This window comes from Zootermopsis nevadensis, unplaced genomic scaffold (assembly GCF_977971745.1).
Source record: "Zootermopsis nevadensis isolate Lab colony 2312 unplaced genomic scaffold, Znev_1.0 Znev_ptg000024l, whole genome shotgun sequence".
Taxonomy (NCBI): Eukaryota; Metazoa; Arthropoda; class Insecta; order Blattodea; family Termopsidae; genus Zootermopsis; species Zootermopsis nevadensis.
The window spans coordinates 17944216-17964707 of record NW_028259156.1 but is presented as its reverse complement, the minus strand read 5'-3'; the positions used below and the strand labels follow the sequence as shown (position 1 = coordinate 17964707).

Here is a 20492-nt window from a genome sequence, read left to right as displayed (position 1 = left end):
TACAAAATGATGACTATATCCGTACGCTTCTACATTGTTTTTGTATCGACATGTACGTGGTCGATTGTTCTGTTACTCGTTATGGTCGACGTATGTTCGCGATCTTTATTTTTAACATAAATAATTATATTTGTAGTACCAGAAGTGTTAAACGAGTTTGAACAGTTTTTGCAGTATTAGTCTATAGTATGTGGTCAAAAACTGTATTACTTTCTTAATTCAAGAATGGCTTTCTCGAATTCGGTCGCAAGGCGTCGTGTTAGAGGTGAGGTTATGTTGTTCAGGATCTTAATACATTTTTTCCGGGAGAAACAGCTAAAGGCGGAATTGTCTCCACTGTATACAAAGTTTGGCATCTGTGTAAATATTAAAAATTAATTTTTATTTAGTCAAAATATAGTGTCATCCCTTTTCCTTTTTCAATGTTATGTTCTTGAAATTTTCGTTTAAAGTTAAATGTGTGCATTAATTTTGTATATTAACAGTTGACAGTGGGCCATCAGAGAGGAAGAAACCCAAGACATGTTGTGGCTATGGAGAGAACTGCTATCGTCGAAATCCATTACACTTCTCAGAATATTTACATCCACATTGTAAGTTAAAGATACATTCCGCATAAAAGTGTAGCTGTCTTGCTGCATGCCATGGAGTCTTGTGGGGAAAGAGGAGGTGTAGTTTCTACTCACATCATAACCACATGAATTATTTGTTTTGAGAGAATTTATTTTACTTTTAATTTAATTTGCTGTTTGCATAACATTTATATCTGGAAAGATTTTAGGGATTTCTTGAGTAAGGTACATTGTTGTGTCTTCTTTGGTTATGGTTGTAGTGTCATTGTTCATTCTTTCTATAAGTGTTAAGAAAAATGTATTTAAATGAGTTGCTACATCATGGCTGTTTAATACTAAATCCCAGTTTTGATTACTTAGATGTGTTATGAATTCCTTATATCACTTATAAGTTTATTTATTTTCTGTAATTATGATAATTGGAGATTTATTCTATATTTTATATGACTAGAAGTTGTGCATCAAGATCAGATAGCCCATTTATCACTGGTTCAATAGAAATGTGTTCCTTTATGGATTACTTTAGAATAAAATCCTGTTTTTGTTTCAGTGGAAAGACTTTATTCTCTACAGGAGGTTGGTAAAGATTTGATTCTACCCTCAGGTTACAAGGCAAAGATAGACACAAGCATAATTTTGGACCAACTACAGATATATCGTGATCAAGGATTTACTGCAGAAAAGGATGTTCAGAATGCTGAAAGTCAGAAACAGAATACTGAAGATGACAGACCAGTATCAGTGGGGAACCAGAGTGTTAACCAAGGTTCAGACATGAGGAAAGGCTTTGCTTTTAGATTGGCCAAGGCTAGCCCTTACAACTTCTTCCTTACTGCAGTACGTGATTCACCCCCGACTCATAATGAGGTGCTGTCTATTAGATTTCATGAGCTCTTGGACCCTACAATGGGGGACTTGGATTCATCTTTGCAGATCAATTTCATGGTTGAACTGGATTGGTTATTGGAAATGTATAAAGTATATGGACATGAGTAAGTTTAACATGTATAACCTGTAGTCTAATGGTTTTTGACTAAGATATGTCATTAAACTGGTGCATATTCATGGATATTGTACTTTTAATATGTTAACAGTTAACATACATGCCATTTTGAAAATCTATTAGGTTATATCTGACAAATTTAGCATTAATTAATCTGTACTAGTGGAATTTAGATGCAGAAGCTGATCACTAATTTATTTCATAATGCAGAAGCTGATCACTAATTTATTTCATAATATAGAGATCTTTCTAGTTTCATCATATACATTAAAGATTTTAACTTTTATTAGCCATGCACCACAGCTTATGCATCATCCAACCGGTCATGTGTCTCAGTAGTAGACTATTGTCGTTAAACAACACACATGCCAAAGTTAAAATTTGGCCAGCACCTCAGCAATATGGTTATTTAAATATCCTATTCTCTTGTGTTAGAGGTTAAAAAAGTTGGCAACATAAGTTGTCAGATTTTTTATGTGTGATGGCTTTTCAGTCAGTCTCATAAATCACTGCTAGTAAATTCCAGTTGTTAAGTAATTGTGTTTTTTCTGCATCTAACAGGTCAAAACCACTATTTATCCTGTATGGAGAAGAAGATGATATGTTGAAAAATCCAAAGTCACTCCCTCAAAACATTACAGCCAAGAAAATAAAACCTTCAGCCTTCGGTCATCATCACACGTTAGTACATCATTGAAACTTGAAATGTTCTAGCGTAATAATTCAGTAACTATACATCATCAATAACAACGGTTATTTCGTTTTTACCATTATACATACATGGTGTCTTGCAGACATATTGACATGTGGCTTGTCAAGAAATTTCTGGAGACATTTTTTTTCACTGGTATTGGGATGGAGCACACAAAATATACAAGCCAGTTTCTAAACTGCACATATTGAAATGTTTTTGAAGAAATTGATATTTGATTCTGAACACAGACATTAGAATATTCTTGTATCAGTAGTCTGTGAATATGTGAGTGTCAAGGGGCACCACAGTTCCAAATTGTCACTGTCTCCATTATAAGACACTGATGATGGAGGCAGTCTGCTCCTCCAAAATTTCCTTCAGTTTTTACCAGAGTACATGGTGCAGCATCCAAGAAGACAGTCACTGATATAAGAACCTTAAATATCACAGAAGATACTTTGTCGTACCTGTTTGTAAAACATGTCACTGATTTATGGTTTTTTAAATTTGTTTTCATCCCTAGCCTTGTAAATACAAATCAGTTTTTTTATTCTTTTACAAACTAGGTGGTTTTTGCCCTATTATTATGTTGTTGTTTTTCTTTTTTCAGAAAAATGTCTGTCTTCTATTATAAAGATAACAGTTTGCGAGTTGTTGTTAGTACTGCCAATCTTATATCATCAGATTGGTACAATCGCACACAAGGGTAAGTTCGTTATCACTTAATACTCGTGTTTTAATTAACATTTCGGAAGGTGCGTGATGCAGGAAAATAAATTTATGAAATGATTATTTTTATTCAGTTAACAAACTGCTATATTCTATATGCTGTCTAATACAAAATGATTGAAATATAAAAACAATAATTTTTGCACAATCTCTTGCACACTGATGACGTTTCTTGAAAACAGAGTGTTCATCAGGAGTGAGTTTCTACTCAGTGGGAATTGACCACTCTCTTCCTGCCGAACCTTAGCTACCAGATCTTTCTAAGGGCTCTCCTATCATCCCACAGACATTTATTTACCCTGGAGATTTTTGACTGTAGTAGTTTATGATATGGAATGTCTTTGATAAATGACATGGCTTATCCTTGAAAAGAAACGTTATACAAAATACATGTTCATGAAAAATGTTATAATATGTCTGCTTTTAATTTGGAAAAATTTCCCTTGTCTGGAGTATTGTAAATAAGATGGAGTGTGTATAGTAATTAACTTCTTACAATGAAATGTTACAGGGTCTGGGTAAGTCCATTATGTCCACAGCTCCCCCCCAATTCTGATACCAAGGCTGGGGAATCTCCCACGGAATTTAAGGCTGATCTGCTGCGCTACATGGCTTTTTATGAGTTACCTGCATTGCAAGAGTGGATGTCTCGGTTACGAAAAACTGATTTCTCAGCCATCAGGTATGTAGAAATATGAAAGTTGCCTACCTTTTGACAGGTTAGTTTAGTATGTTATTATATTAAGATTAAAAAATGGGACAAATATGATTTAGTGCAATATGAACATTATTATACAGTTCATGTTTTTGTTTTGTGCAATTTTTTATATTAAGAAAACATATGTTAGTGTTTTTGCATGCAGATGGAACTCAAAAGATATATGCTATAGAATTTTCTCAAAAATGTGGAGTTAACAACCCTCCACCACTTATACCACGACTGTATGTAGATAATGCACAGAGTAGTTTCTTTTCTTTCTTAGATAGCGTAAACTTGAAAGTTTCCGATCCAACCCATGAAGACATTACTAGTTAAGTTTATATGACTAATGTTTGGGATCTAGGTTACGTAGAACAAATGACATCAACATTGTGATTCATGTTTCATACCTCCTCTAATGTCTTTCTTTTCAGCAGACACTCCCATCGTATTTGTGCCTTTTTGTGATTACTTAAACTTTGTCATAGTTTCGTACATCTACTACAATAGTTTTAAAAACTGAGTTTCTGTAAGACTCGTTGTGTTAAAGGGTCTTTTTTGTGGCATCTGTTCCTGGCTCTCATCGAGGGCCTGAGAGTGAAAAGTGGGGGCATCGACGTCTTGGTCATCTGCTGAAGAAACATGTCGAGATTCCCTCCCTTCTGTCTCCGAGCAGAGAGAACTGGCCAGTCGTTGCACAGTGTTCATCTATTGGAACACTGGGGACCAACCCTGACTCTTGGATGTGTGGGGAGCTACGCGGCAGTATGTCGCAGAGGATGATGCGACCTGGGGACATGCTACAACCTCCGCCACAGTTCAGAGTGGTAAGTGATTTTGGTAACAGACATTTTGAATTCTTTAAGTCTGTCCCCATTTGTGCATAGATGCTGAAAGCTTCTTCCTCTCAATAATAGTTGGAAGATCGCTACAAATTATCTCCACGTGGATGTTTTATTACAAGACGGGGAGAGTATTAGGCAGTATCAATAGAAGCATTTGTCAGAGTATGTGAAGTTGCCCTTGGCGCTTGGCAGTAGGTGGAGGCAAGTGGTTAGCTTCACATCCCAGCCACTTTACCCCCTAGAAAAGAACCTAGAACCCCGTTTTACAGGAGACTGGGTGGGCCCCAGAGGCAGTCTGGATGTTGTGGCAAAAATAAAAGTTTTCTCATAGGAATGGAGGAAATGAACTCCAGTAATCCACCTGCAGCTTAGTCGCTATACTGACTGAGATAAATAGAAAATAAATAATTCTGAGACTAAATTTGAGATTTTATCCAAAGTGAAAATTGCCATTGCGATTATGGACCAAAATTACATTTGTCAGTAAACTTTAGTAATGGTCTCTGATATTAAATTGATTGAAAATCCATTTAGAATGTATTTTTTATAGTAATCCAGGGAGCCAGCACTTTTGTTTGGACTGTAAAGTTTGCCGCTACTGAAAACACATTAAAGACGTGGGAGTTCAAAATTTTGAACTGTTCATACCTTACTTGTTGTAGCGTATACTACATTACGAAGTACTGTGTTGTGTGTAGAATTGTGGAGTTTCAGCGTTTGTATTACTGTGCATCAGAATTCTCTATTGAAACTTACAGATTTATCCGAGCTTTCGGAATGTGAAGAACAGTCATGACGATTTACTTGGAGGTCAATGTTTGCCATACTCAGGGCGAACACATGAAAAGCAGACTTGGTTTACAAAGTTCCTGTTGTAAGTACTCATTGGTCAAGTTTCGTAACATTTATTATCCTCCCCTCTGCACTTGGTTCTTTCTGGTAGTCTCTTCCTTGAGATTTCCTGATCAAAATTTTGTATGCATTTCTCATGTCCCAATTGCATGGTAATGTCCATATTGTACCATACATTCCAGCTCTTGTACTGATGTTATTACGTCTGTAACAGTGAATGGAAGAGTGACAAACGACATCGTTCAAAGGCAATTCCCCACATCAAGACTTACGCGCGGGTCTCTACCTGTGGCCGTTATCTTGCATGGTTCCATCTGACAAGTGCCAACCTGTCTAAAGCTGCGTGGGGCAAATTACAAGAGCCTAAGGGAAAAGGTTCAGCGCTGTACATTATGTCGTATGAGGCTGGAGTACTGTTTGTGCCGAAGCTATTGGTAAGTTTATCGTGAACTAGAGTTTACGTGATAGTGTAAAGAAAGTTCATAATCACTCTTTTATTTTACTTTACATCAAATTATGTTTGTACTGATTTAATTAATGTGAGAATGGAGAAACTGTCTTGTGAACATATTCTCATGACCTAGTTCACGGACGCTTATATTTTAATAAGATAGTTTAAGAGACGTGTGAAAATCCTGATGATGTAAAACTAACTTAAGAATTCCATAGAACAAGGTCTTATATAAAAGTTGATAGTTCCTCAGTTGGTTGAGAAATTTCCTGCTTTTATAGAATCCAAAATTTAAAGTCAAAGCTCAGATCGTGAATGACAGGGGCAGAGGGAATACCAAAGTGACAACAATAATTTTAGATTTTTCATATTTGTATTTAGTTGCCCAATACATCTACAAAGCACAGTATTTAGGAAGAACTTTAACTCTATTTCCCCATATATGTGGCACATGAGAGTTAATTTGATATTCCAGGTAAATGAAGAGGTGTTTGCCCTAGAAGGAGAAAGGGTGACGGCAAACAAGCCGTCATTCCCATTGCCATGGGACTTACCGCTGTCAGCGTATGATGCCGATGACAAGCCTTGGGTCAGCGAATATTTGTATTAATGTCTTCAGACGACAATTCAGCAAAACCTGCTTCCCGGGGCTGCAGAGGCATCATCCTGATTCCTGAGGGAGCACATTACAAAATGAGGTAACCAGCAATTAGAAAATATATTTCCTAATAACCATAAAATAGTTATACAGGGTGATTCAAAGGTTAGGGCCAAACTGAAGGAGCATATAGAGGGACTCTGAGAGAATAATCATACTTTGCTATTCTCCTACTAGCTTAATTTTGTTTTTTATTAATGCACAAGAATTACATTAGCAATCTTACAAACCAAATTATTTCAGCGGTATTTTATCGGACTTCCATACTTTCAGTGGCCTAGACTGACTCAGGATGACTTCGGAGGACATGGATTCCTATTCGAAAGTTGTTCTCTCTGAGTCCTCTATACGCACCTTCAGTTTGACGCTAACCTTTTAAGTCATACAAATATAATCAAATTACTTTACAGTTAATTATTTTTTACTGTGATTTACCTTTTTTGTGCCTGGTAGCAGTTTTAAGTCATGCAATTATAAGGAAAGCTCGTAACTTCATGTATTTTAGAAGACGTAGGTGGCTGTCTTCTGAGTAGTTGCGTTGTGTAATCTGGCATAAATTTCCCGCTGTTTCAGAGGTGCTTGCTACCTTTATCATCTTTGCCCACTGCTTAAAGACAATACAACCCCTTGGTATGTTTTATATGTATCTTTATTCCTGGAGAAAGAGGCCGCTGTAGCTGTTAAATAGGAAATTGGCCGGAACAAGAGCTGGCCTGGACGTTGTGGCAGAGAGAAAAATTCCTGTTTTTGCTAAGAATCAAAGCCTGGTCTTCCAGCCCACAGACAGAGAAGAGAAGATGTCCGATTCTAAACGGTCATTTCCATTTGTGCCAAAACCACGTAGACCCTGTGTCATGGTGTCAACGTCGTGTCAGTTATGTGTACGCAGTGATGACGTTATTTTGCCGTCATTGTTTGGTTTCTGTACGATTACATCAAACATTTTCTTATGTTGCCAAATACTTCTACCTTGAGGTTTTCCAGCGATGGCAGTGTGTCGTATGGTTGAGGACAAAGTCCGTTGGAAATGCAAGTAGTTTTAACCGTCCTCCTCCTCTTTGTGACTTGAAGGATTAGCTGACCTTGTGCCTGTGCCTGTTACCATCTTTCAGTCGTCTTCCTCTTATTCTCCACCACGCAGGTTTATAATTCTGTGCTGTCCTTAGCCGCCTGTCATCCTCGCCGATTCCATCTGAACGGTCGTCCTCATCTCTTCCTGTATATAGTAATGTCTTCAACTTTACCGGCTGCAGCTGACGCTGCCGTAGCTTCGTCAAACACCATTAGAACTTGTTTAAGTGTTTCGTCTCGTAAGAATGTAGCCTGGCTTTAGATTAATTTCAATATTCGTCTCTTACATGCCATCTAGACGCAAAATAATGGAACTCTGATATTTTATGGTATTTTGTGAGTGTAAGAGGTCATTCCATGAAGCAGCAGAGAATAAAATGCTGACAGTGACTTAAATATTTTTGGAAACCTGACACACGTGAGGACGCATCATTGCGACGGTGAGTTCATGACAGTGATGTGTGTTTGATGTCATAGGAACTGCTGGAAGATGTGTTTTGTGATATGTGCGGTTGCTTTTGTATGAAAATAACTTTACCGTTGTTTTTTGTTCGAATAATGCGTTTACATGTTCATTTCATCTTCATTTTAAACTCTTGTGAATTCTTGTTTTAGTTTTTTGATTACTTTTTCCAGAAGAACGGTCTGCAGATTTTTACAAAATCTGTTCACTCGGTTTTCCTTTTCTCAAATTTAAAGCGTGATAATGCGCACAGTACAAGGTTTTTCCTGATATGTCTGTAGTTGTACACTGCCACGTGTTTAAAAATGCTGGTTCAGTTACCAAGGTTGTTTGTGAGATCACAAATGTTGAAAAATAAAGGACTGAAAACAGTGGTCACAGCTGATTTAAGATACTGTCCCACCAGTCACTTGGAGAGACTGAGGAAAACCACTAGAACATCACCTTCATATATACATGTTGCTGTTCCTTTGACCTCCAGAGTGATGTTTGTTCATTTTATTAAGAAATTACCTGATTTTACAAAATCTGAATTTGTGTCATCTTATTCACAAAACCCTATCCTGAACCAGTGCATCCAAGTTCACATCTGCATAACCTATGTGTCTTCTTTAAGATCCATTTTAATATTATCATCTCAGTCAGACCTATGAACCAGGCCAGTAAAGTCAGTCATGGGCTGGATGGCCAGGATTCAGTTCCCAGTAGGGGCAGAATTCTTCTCTTTGCCATCTCATACAACCTTGCTCTGGGGCCCACTCACCTCCACCTGATGCTGAAGTTTAGAATGTATGGAGCCATACCTCTGCACCCCAAAACACCTTCGTGTTTTAGTGTCATCACATATTTGTAACGTTACCTTCGCCCTCTATGTCTTCCAAATAGATTATTCTGTTGAAAGTTTCCAACAAAAATTTGTTATGGATTTCCTGTTTCCTTCCTTCCTGCATCTCAGATAAGTTCTGGGGTAGCTGAATCCGTAAGATTGCCGAATACGATTTGGGCGGTTGGTGCGTGATGTGGTCATAATGTTTTTGCAAGCCGATCTTATTTTTAGCTGTCTCAGCGTCATTTAACGTCTCTGGCATAACCCAGACAACGCACGTTGTCACCTTGGAAACCTTTGCTCATCAATACGTTTGGCGAACCACGTACTAGTTGTGAGTTATTTACAATTGCAGTCCCCTTGAGAGAGAGAACGCTGTTGACTGTAAATGGCTTTTAGAGTGGGTGTCTGGGAAATGAAACAATGCCCTGCAATGGAAGACGCAACGAAGGCGGTTTTTGTTTCATTTGTTTGAATTCATAAGCGCATAGTCAGGGTTGTTTGGACAAGTGTGCGTCAGTCTCTGGCGGAAACGTTCTTAAACAAATGTATAAAGAGAGTTGAGATACTCAACTGGAAAATCCGAACAAGAAGACGGGACAAAGAGTAGATTGATCAAATTACGTACGCATTATCATTTTTCTGTGGTGTAATTAATTGTTTAATCATCCAAACCTAGCGCACTTGGTCTGTCATTTGTTGTCCGTTGGAAGGGAAGTCGTGAGTCGGAGACGTGCATAAGGTTAATTGTTGTGGAACTGTGGAGTTCTCTGTGGTCCTGTCTCCTGTCAGGAAGCAAGGCTACATTGTTAACTGTTTACGAAAATGAATAATGCTCCGTGGGTGCTCGCTGATTTTGCGAACTTCTTGGGTCCGTCGGAGTAATGATGCAGTTTTATGGCATAGTTTTAGCGTGTTTGATTTTAGTAGAAAATACGCCATTACAGAAATAGTCCGGTCCGTATGAATGTATCGCGGAAATAACTATGGCCTAGCCCCGCCAGTTGACCTTGACTCCGGAAAGGCTTTTTGCGTATAGTAACACAAGGACACTAAAATAATTTACACATGCAAACATGAATTAGGTTAAAATATTGTGCAACCTTGCTCGACGAATGGAGTCACTGCCCGAAAATGCCTTCCTGTTGACAGACTTTAAAAAGAAATTAAGATATACTCCAACTTTAAGGTCACATTGTGATTCGCCTTCATGTTTATTTGTTGTAGATACAAGTCCATTGTTCGCAGCCACTCGCACTGTAATCAGAGGTTACTTCTGTTTATATGTCGTTAAATATAAAGTACTTGTTGGTAGTAATGTCTGCGATTTATTTGGCTCAGGGTGGGGATCAGTGGCGGACAAGCCGAGCGTACTGTCAGCTTCTCAAGGATTCTGCTCTGATGAGTTGTAAATTATTTTCGGAACTTGTCCATTATTTTCATATATCATTGACGTTATTTCAGACATAGTTTCATTGTTGAAATTTTGGCCAGAGTGCAGATTAAGGCCACTACAGAGACATAAATTATGTTTGATTGTGTTTTGGTACAAATTTACCACACCAGAGTTTTTTCGTATGAACGTTGTGTGCCGTAATGAAATTTGTATTGTGCAATATGTCCATTTTATTGTAGTACTCGGTTTTGAGAAAATTTTACAAAGTTTTATTTCACTTTAATGTAAAATGGGGGTTACATTGAAGCGATACAAACCAGGATGAAAACCGCTCGTAACATTTTGTGCAGACTTGGCAATGTCAGTCTTCATCTGCGTGTATTCGGTAGTTTTGGAGATTATCCTGCACCTCAGTTCGGGAGTGTGAATTCAACGTTGTGTGCCTTGTCCTAGAGGGGTGTGGCTTGCCAGTATTTGTTGTCCTCTCTTGTACATTTTATGACCTCACTTTATCGTATTTGCAGCAGACCAATATGACAGCTTGAGGGCATCTAATACAGCGTAGCGTATATTTTCTGTGTTGATACGCACATTGCTGGAAGGACGTACAAAGGTGTGAGCTACATGCTAATCTTTGTTGTTGAAAACTTTTCGTTGGTCATTGTAATTCGTGATGTGGTTTGTAGTTCCCAAGAAAGAAGCTCCGTACTCTTGGACACGTGTCATCTCGTGCAGATGCTACTGGACATTTTAATACATTAACAGCGTCATCAGATATATTTCGTGGTCTATTCTTACATTTGCGTCTTCGGGATTACTTACATTTAGCCATGCTGTGTAGCAGAACCCGTAGGTCCAACACCAAAGCCCGCCACAGGACACGATCCTGAGCCAACTCCATCCATTTACCATCTTTACGGCCGAACTCCCTGAGATCCATCTTGATAGTATTCTTCCATCTCCTTCTTGGTCTGCTCAGTGATCGTTTTCCAGAAGGATTTCCTAACAAAATTCTGTATGCAACCCTTACCTTCCCCTCCCCCCATGCGCGCTGCATGTCCAGCCCATCGGAGCCTCCTAGATTTCACTATCCTCATTGTGCTAGGTGACTTGTACAATTCACGCAGCTCCTGGTTATGTAATATTGTAAATTCCCCGCGTACTTCATTCCTCCGGGGTCCAGATTGTGAAACGCAGGTTTATGCATTTTTTGTTTCGCTCTTAGAAATCGTCGCGTAAGTTGGGAATTTTTTTCCGTAGATTCATTGTCAAAAGTAGGAGTTACGTTCCTCAGCGGATATTTTTCAAATTTAAATAACATTTTAACGTCTTAGTAAAAATAGGTTATGTAAACTTATGAATATGGCGTTAAATAATTGTTTTACATTAAGAATGTTGTTTATCTATAGTATATTAATATTCGAGCCACGGTGGTCTAGTGGTTAGAACGCTGGCCTTGTAATCCTGGGGTCTCGGGTTTGATTCCCGGCGGTGCCCGAATTCATAACTTGTGTTGGGCAAGGCCGTGGTCTAGGCAACACGGAGTTTTCCTCCGGGGGCTTCCCCGGTTTCTCCGTGGCATCCTAACAATTACTCCATTCACACACAGAAGAAGGCAATGGCAAACCACTTCTGGATCATCTGCCAAGAACGTATATGAACAGGTCCCAGTCCGAGAAAAGGATGGAAGGATCCTGTTCATATGGACCTGTCGCCAGACAGAACACTAAATAAAAATATAAATATTAATATTCACCAAAAGCTCTTAACGGGCTTAAAGTATGAATGTTGGAGATTTATGTTTAGGTTTGACGAAGTAATTAAGTAGGATCAATGGAATAGGCTCTTGAGAGCTTTTGTCTCATTGTTCGGAAACGGTTATAAATTCTGAGGTTGTTGGAGTTTAAATTTCTTCTTTTAACTTAACGTCGTTCTCTTCCTTGACACAACCAAGTTTTCCTAAACGTTTATTTAATATTGATGTTTCCTATGTTCATTGTCCTTGGCCACGCCTGTGTGTAATGTCACGTGATACTTATACCATATTTGACTTGCCTATTTCCGTGTCTGTATGGAAACCAATAAAATATTAAATAATCTAATTGTAAAAGAGTGACGGAATTGAATATGCATGTCAGCAAGGCTGCATTAAAAATAAAAATTCTATAGCCCGTAGGGCATCACACGTATTCATGAAGTTGTGTTCATTTCCACGTGCTAATGTTTCTTTCATCAAAACAACCTCGACTTAAGTCGGTATTAAATGCGGCATGTTTGTTATGTATGTATTTAGCGCTTTGAGTTGGTCTTTCTGTCTTGAATCTCCGGCGCTTTTGAACTGCGGATATAATAGGTAGGATTTGGGGTTGTTCATCATCAGGGCGATCAGCGCGTGACTTTGCAGACGAGTGACGAACTGAATTATTTATTAACTTGGTCTGAAGCCGGCATTCATCTCGAGAAGCAGAAAACTACGAGTTGTGAGTAATTCCGTAGAGATTCGAACCGAGTACCTCCCAAATCCAAGCCAGCTAGCTTTGGGTAACACTGGCCTACAAGGCGTTACACTGCGCATGTCGCATAAGATTGATCCTGCTTATCGACTTGGTCTTGTGTGGCCTGTCCACATTGCGGTGAGGTCGCCCGAAGGACGATGCTGAGAGCCTTCTCCTCAGCTATCCTTTGTCAGTACGGACCAGAAAACCTGCGGTTGTGGTCGAGGGACCAGAGGATCTGTTTTCAGGTACAGGTCGACCACAAGATCCGTATCCATCTGAAGATCCGCAGGTTTTACGAATCCGGTTTTCTGACATGCAGTATCGACACAGAAATCGAGACTTCTAAATGGCTCTCGTAGAAAGTGTACTAATTTGAGTAATCCGCCGTGTGTTCTGGTGTTAATGTCAGTAAAGTTGGCGTGGTCAGTGTTTATTTTATGACGATTTGCATTACGTCGAATTCGTTGACAGCTTTCTTCAACTTTGTTGTCTGGTAAGTTGACATTTTAACACGTACGTATCACAGTAGTGGCTGTTGAGTGGTTATTGGATGGCTTCAGGAAGGTTAATTTTATGTTATTACATTTATTTTGTATGAAGATTCATATTAATTTTTATGGGACTGAAGGTACGACATTACCTAGGAAATACTTTGCTACGTTCTCCTTATATGCATTAATTCAGGAATACAGCGTCACTCTTTTGCTGTAAGGAAACTACTTTTAACACTGCTCGTATAATTTTATCATGGATTTGAATTTAAATAACACTGAGGAGGGTGAATATCGAGTCATTATGCGAGTTTATCACAATTTGTGAACCAGTCGTAAAAGCAGATTCAGTGCATTACTGGAAGTATAAAAAATAACAAGATGCCTATTGTGACTTGATTCAAATCGAGGCCAGTGACGTGTTGAAATGCTTATTATGACATACTACTAATGTATTTGTGTTGAAACACGTGATTGATTGCTGACGTATTCCCGTGCCTAAGAGAGACTTGGAAACTGAAGTAATTTATACGCGTATTATATCCCTGGCGACTGATTAATTGTTTGATTCATTCCCCAAGTGTCAGGTCGGAAATGAAGCCTCAAGCTTGGGACTGAAAGAGTTTTACATACAGAGTGTCCCAAAAAAGATGTATACACATTACGATACGGCATAATAGCCTTGTTATCGACTGTGCCAGGAAGCTGACGGTGTTCATTTCGAAGACCTACACTAGATTCGCAAATGTATTAAGTGCCAATACTTATGTTTGTAATAGTTAAGATTGTTTAGATGTATTTATTGAATGTGTGTATTTTTCTGGGAGATCACTTATAGTCAAATGAAAGGAGGGTATGGTCATGGTGATGATCGTGGCCTATTTGAATGTGCCGTTATTCCATTCATAGGAACTTAGTCTGGAAACAAGTGCTTGCCTATTGCAAGTGCGGAGTGCAGATTACTGTGTTAAAATTAGCCTCGTTTTATTAGAGAACGGGTTTTCCTGGCTCAATAAACCTCTTAATGTGTGGACGCCTTATGAAGCCAATGAACCTTTTTCTTGATGCGACTAAAATTAGCGTTGCTATAACGATAATTAGTCAAGAAAAGTGGTAGTTTGTAGGAGGATTCTCACGTGTGAAGTGAGAACGCCAGTGGCAAAAAACTGATAACACGCGACAAAGGGGCGGCCCGTTGTCTGGACCTGCTGTAAATCTTTTAGCAAAGTATGCGGATGTGTAAATTCGGCTTACGAATTCGCAGAAGCAAAACCTCCGAGGCAATCTTATAAATCTTAAACATCTTGGAATAAATTATAGGCGCAGGTGTAGGACTGATATTAACATTTATTTAAAAATTGGATGTTAAGGATTGAATTTGTGTCAAGTAGCTTGGAGTAGTGTCGAGTGGCGGGCGTTTGCGAGCAGAATTGTTTTTTTTTTAAATATAAACGCAGGGAGTGTCTCAGTCTGCAGGGTATCTTTAATAGAGGACTCTGCATTAGGGACTATTCGATCCGTTGCCCCCAAGTGACGTCAGAGTTGATGGTCTCTCTTACGAGTGTCAGCTGCTACGACTGAATAAAATCGACTAGGACTCAGTCGCCGAGCGAACTGATTCAGTGGTCTCTTCTTCAATTGTTCGATTTTCATCTTTGCCATTCATGCTACCTGCCCCGCCCATCTCAACCTCTTTGTGTTTACCATCCTGACAACTGTTAAAAAATTCTACAGATTTTGAAGCTCCTTATTACTCAGCTTTCTCCAGCCTCCCTTTTCCTCCTTGGTCTTCTCAGATTTCTCAGTCAGTGGCGGTTTGCTCCATGTGTCATCAGTGATGGAGGCAGTTAGGACCTCCAAAACGTCGGCCAACTTCTACCATACTACTCGACGCGAATATTCCAGGAGGCTGTGATCTTTATAATAGCCGCCTTCAGAACCTGAAATCTTACGAAATCCGAGATTGCAGCCAGGAGGACAAAATAGTTTTACCTGCCTGGTAGCAAGCATTTGTGATATTTAACTTACTCTTGATGTATTTTGGCTTATTACTGTCGTTACAAAATATTTTATCTTTTCCTCATTTCTGAAGGATTTGGTGGCTGCTTTATACGACTATTTCGTCTTGGAGTCTGGTGAAGGCACACGAATATTTATTTAGCTCGGGAGCTCATGTGGTAATAAATTAAGCTAACAGTGTCTTGCGTCATAGAGTACTCAGCAAATTTCAGAAGATTAGTGCACAGGAATATCCGCATGACACAGCAAGTGAAGGATTTGTACAATATTTGTCTGTCTGTCTGGCCTCTTTAGATAGGGAAACCGACTAGCACAGCAAAACTATTTATTAGCCCTAAAACTTGAGGAAATTTACAAAAATTCTGGTTATTACTGGGCACAGTAAGCTGTTATCGGATTTACTTTATAAAGTCTTGAAACTTTCAGAAGACCAAAAGAAAATTGTTGTCATTCGTTTAGTTTGATTGTGATTGTGGCTGATTCCTCTGGCACTTAATCTCGCTTGTTCTCTTAAGTTGTATCGTGTCAGTAGCAGTGAGGCTATGAATGATGTTTTTTAAATTATGCTATCGCAGCATTCAACCTTGAAGATATAAGCATTTGATTCCTCCGAAACGGTGGCCTACAGCCAGAAGCTATCATTACATCACATCACTGTAAAAACCTTCAAATCCTATACTAGCTACAGTTCTACTGTTTGAAAATGTTCATGTTTCTCCTCAGTCTCTGCTGATGAATGCTTGGATAGGAAATTTGAGTAGGCCAAAATCTTTATCGTATCTGGTCTTATAACACCTGTAGGCCTAATTGAGGCGGTGTCATGGTAACACATGACGAGTCGTTCGGTAGGCTCTCCAATGACTGCAGTGCCTTGGCAGTGCATAATTAGGTCTGTTCTGAAGGGTTTTGATGATGATGACGACGACTACGTAATACGATCTGAGCTGTAGGAGTTTTGTACCTTGTCCATCATCTGGTGTCAAAATTACACGTCATGTCCTCCTCTTCAAGTATTGTGAAAGGAAGGGGCGTCTCCTGCGTGCGGTTTGTCAGAATGAGCTAATTTCAATCACTGGACGATTAGGTCAGGGCAGTTACAAGTGTGTAAGCACTTGAGGTCAGGATGGAAGATAATGATAAGATTAACAATAAAGATTGTAGGAGATAAGCCGTTCGAATAACACCCTGAGATATACAGGAGACACTTCAGGCCGTGATTTTGCCTTTGGGATTCGTTCCGTTAGAACTGGGTCCTAACAGAGACTTAACTGAGATGCCAAGTTTTGTAGAAAGTGAAGGACTTGGAGTCGGTGCACAGACCAGCAAGAACTCTTGCACAACTCGCAGTTGTGTGTCCTGACTGTGAAAGCAAGTATTCGGTATGCATTTCAATCGATTTCGTTGCTAAGTAACGCAAATCGGATAATCGTGAATTTAGAATGATCAAGGAATTTGTAAAAAAAAAAACTGCTTTTCCAGTCATTCAGTTGTCAACACCGAATTTTACCAATTCTTGAATCCATTTTACGAACTTTCCGTCACCACGTTGTCTTCCTAAGATAGCCTTTATTTTGTTATTAGCCGTCCTTCTTCTTCACGGTTTTCCTTGTTACGCTTACCAAGATTCTTTAAGCCTATTTGTTTCGGCTAGTCTCTCCTCATTTCAAGTTTTGTCGAAATCGGTCCAGTACTTTGGGAGCTGCTTGTAGCGGACGGACGGGCGAACATGAGCGATCAAAGAAAACGTGGTTTTGGAATATTTTTAATTCCGCAGTGCGGAGCCGTTCTTGAAAAGCTAGTAGTTTCTCATCTCGTCTTTTTTTTCTGTATGGAATCCGAAGGTTTATTTCCGTGTTCACGAGAAACCGCCACTGGTCCCTGTCCTAACCGGGCTTGCATATTTTCTTTATTTCGTAGAGACCTATTTTAATATTATCCTCCTGTGTACTTATAGGCCTTCCATGTGATCACTCTCCGTCAGGTTTTCTAACTAAAATTTTGTATGTGCTTGTTTCTCGTCTCCGCCACCCGTGCTACGTGTCCAGCTAATCTCGTCTTTCATTTGGTTCTGTTTGGAGGAGATTTCAGGTGTTTCTTTTGGAAACGCGGTAAGAAATAATAATTACTAGATGACACCGGTTTTATTCGTCCTTGCAGCTATAGGAATCGGTAAGTCCACTCAGCCTGGTCTTTCCGCGGAAATTTGTATTTGCTTTAGACCCATCTTTCTGTCTACGTCACTACCGGACTCACCGTCGGTGCTTGTTGGCCCTGTTCATCTACCTCGTACTCTCAGAAACGATTTTCTGAAGATCCACTGAGGTGAGATTTCAAGTTCTCGAGGCGCTGTGTAGTTTGGTAGACGTTTATCGACATTTCGTATGTGGCTGCTGATGCTCGCAGTGACGGTGGAGGCAGCCAGCACCTCTGAAACGTCGATAAAGCACTACCAGACCACACGGCCCAAAAACCCAGGTGACAGCCACAGAGGCTTCCCTCTCCAGTTTGCATCTTATTTCCCAAATGTATTTTATAACATAATTTTTTGGAGCATCGCAGTCGAGTAGTTGGCACTACTGCCTCATTTTCTGGAGGACCCTGGTTGAAATCTCGGCCCCGAGATATTTTGTGGAATCCCCCAGTTCCTTCAGGTAAATTACGGGATTGTACCTTAAATTGGTCCGTGATCTTTTTCCTTTCACATCCTTTCCTGTTCATTATTTACTGGTCGAAATGAACAAAGTAACATTTCAAACGATCCATCTGAACTAGTCTTAGCAATACAAGACGATTAGTTGTGTAACTCATTGCAACTGGATTTTTCTTTGTGGATAAATGACGTTTATAAACGTGTTTCAGGGAAAAAAACATTGAAATGTCTTTTTTTTCGAATAAATGATGTAGCCTTGTTGCATCAAACATAATACCAGAGTGACCGTAGTAATTACTGTCCTTTATTATGCATTTTCTTTTAATTTTTCGAACTGTTGTTCATATAAACATATTTAATGGCGTGTTAATACCTGTTACATTATTCACATTCTGGATAGTTGCCCAATCACGAATCAGCAAGGTTATGCTAATCCTTCAGTATCACTTGTCAATACCATCATCTTCTTGCGTCAGAAGTGATTACTATCTGAGGACGCTGCAGATTAAAGACTAATTATAATAAAGGAGTGGAGGGTTTATTTGAAAGGTGGTGTTATCACGGTAATAAAAATATCTCTCGGCCTTTGGGTTGTGATGCCGTGTAGTCATATTTGCAGTTACTAACATTTCGGATGAACATAAAGCCTTCTTCAGGGCAGAGGCTTATTCTGTTCAGCGCTAGGCCTGCTAACTATTTTACCGTCTCTCGAGGATGCAAATATTTAGAACGGCATTCAAATTGACTTCGCTTATGATTCGGCATTTTTTTGTAGAAACGATATCCAAGAATGAAATAAAGTTTGTAAATCTCAAATACGTCTGTATTTTATGAAACGTGCCATTTATTTTACGATGAGCTCCTTTTGAGAAAGTAAAATTTAATTCGATCTTCATATAGAACAGCGCAAAATTTTGACCGGTACGAAGTTAAATGATTTTTTCCACGGTAATTTTCGTTATAAACCCATTAACAAATTCAGTAGGGATTGAGGTTTTCACGACAGTGATTCTGAAGATGGTTTTCTTCTAGGTCGTAGCGACGTGTAGTGTGGTAGAAGTCTACCAGCATTTCAGAGTCCTTGCTGCCTCCATCATCAGGGTTACAACCCAGAAGACAGCCTTCTTCTTCCCACTGCCAAATTTGTTGAGTGTAGTCGTTTCTGACGTAAACCATGGTGAAAGAGCACGGCCTCTGCCTCACTACTTGCGTCAGCAATAGGTGATTTGGTGTCAGGAGCCCCTCAAAAGCAAATGCGCATTTCATCAGTCGCTTGAGTCATGACAAAGGAAGTGCTGAGTCGTTGTGAACCCCCGCCTTGTGGTGTGTGCCTTAGTTTCAGTAAGCAACTTCTTGTTCTGTTCCTTTTATTTTACTTACCTTTCCTTCTCAGTTTCTTCGCTTTTCCTTTTCATTCTCCTCCTATCTCTTATCTGTTTCTTCTTTGTCTCTGAGCGTGAAGCTAAAATTTCACCTCGATTTAAGCCCAGTAACGAGGTTAAGCATTTTTGGAGTTTTGCATTCACGCCTTCGTAGCATGGTGCTTAGGCGCAGGGACAATTTTTACTTTCATATCTGTTGCCAATTGCATATAAAGCCGCCCCATGTTACAGTGACAGTGATCCACTAAGATCGTCCCTTTTATCTGATAAAATCCATTCGCATCTCAGAAAGTAACAAGGAAAAGAAACACCTCTGAACATAAGCGCTGCTGGATTTCTTTGCTGGTTCAGTCATTTCTGTGCTACGAACGACATATCTCGCATACAACGTTTCTTTTTTAAATGGTATTTTCTTCCAGGAGTTTTGGCGGTTTGAAGTGAATGGTCATTTCGTTTTACGACAGAAACAGTATATTGTCCAGACAAACTAGGACTTTTGTTTAAATAATCTTAACTTGGGAAAAAATAACGTAAATGATTTGGTACTGTGGGTATAATCTTTAAAGACAGTAGATTTAGCAATTAATTCTTATGTTTAAAATGTTTCTTTTTTCAGATTCATCAGTCTTGAGGCAACATTTTTCGCTGCGTTGGATACCACATGGTTTTATCGAACTGTGGAAGGATCAATTGGCAGGAAGTCCTTGATTTTAATTAACCGTTCGTCACACAGAATTCATTCGGACGAACTTTGGAAAAAACAACAGACGTAAAACGAATTTTCTGTGAATCGGTTTTGTGTGGTTCTCAGTCCTCGTAGTACTGGTTCAGGACGTTCGTGAAAGCTGAGACAAACGACGCTCTTTTTATGGACATGTTTTAGCTGAGTTTGATTTCTGCGCTCTGTTACAACTTGCGAAAGAAATTGGATTTGTCACTTGCATTTAAAACGACGACGATAGCTGTGCGACCTTAAAATACGAAGGTGCTACGTAAAAGAATAAACTGATATCTTGAATTGTAACAGCAGTTTCTTCGTGTTCGATATTCCAAAAATGTTTCTATGTTCATGAAGGGCATTCACTAAAGGAAAATCATGATGGCAGGAGCCTGTTTGATGTAAATTTTGCAATGTGTTTTCGTATTAATGAGTATGAGAAGCGGCAATGATTGAGTTGACTGTTTTGGAGTA

General features: G+C 39.2%; 1 protein-coding gene across 3 annotated transcripts; it reads left to right on the top strand.

Moving 5' to 3' along the window:
* The first annotated feature begins 48 nt into the window (after positions 1-48).
* On the top strand, positions 49-20450 carry gkt (tyrosyl-DNA phosphodiesterase glaikit). 3 transcript variants are annotated; one of them, XM_022063437.2, is made up of 11 exons: positions 49-265; positions 486-593; positions 1123-1564; positions 2137-2256; positions 2880-2975; positions 3510-3680; positions 4249-4525; positions 5302-5417; positions 5610-5829; positions 6322-6544; positions 19917-20450. In XM_022063437.2, the coding sequence occupies exons 1-10, from the start codon at positions 226-228 to the stop codon at positions 6454-6456; spliced, it is 1725 nt and encodes a 574-aa protein (XP_021919129.1). In that variant the 5' UTR covers positions 49-225; the 3' UTR covers positions 6457-6544; positions 19917-20450. The 3 variants fall into 3 exon arrangements, with proteins under 3 accessions (XP_021919129.1, XP_021919130.1, XP_021919128.1); XM_022063438.2 differs by lacking the exon at positions 19917-20450 and adding an exon at positions 7078-8412 and having other exon boundaries at positions 1177-1564; XM_022063436.2 differs by lacking the exon at positions 19917-20450 and adding an exon at positions 7078-8412.
* The last annotated feature ends 42 nt before the right edge of the window (positions 20451-20492 follow it).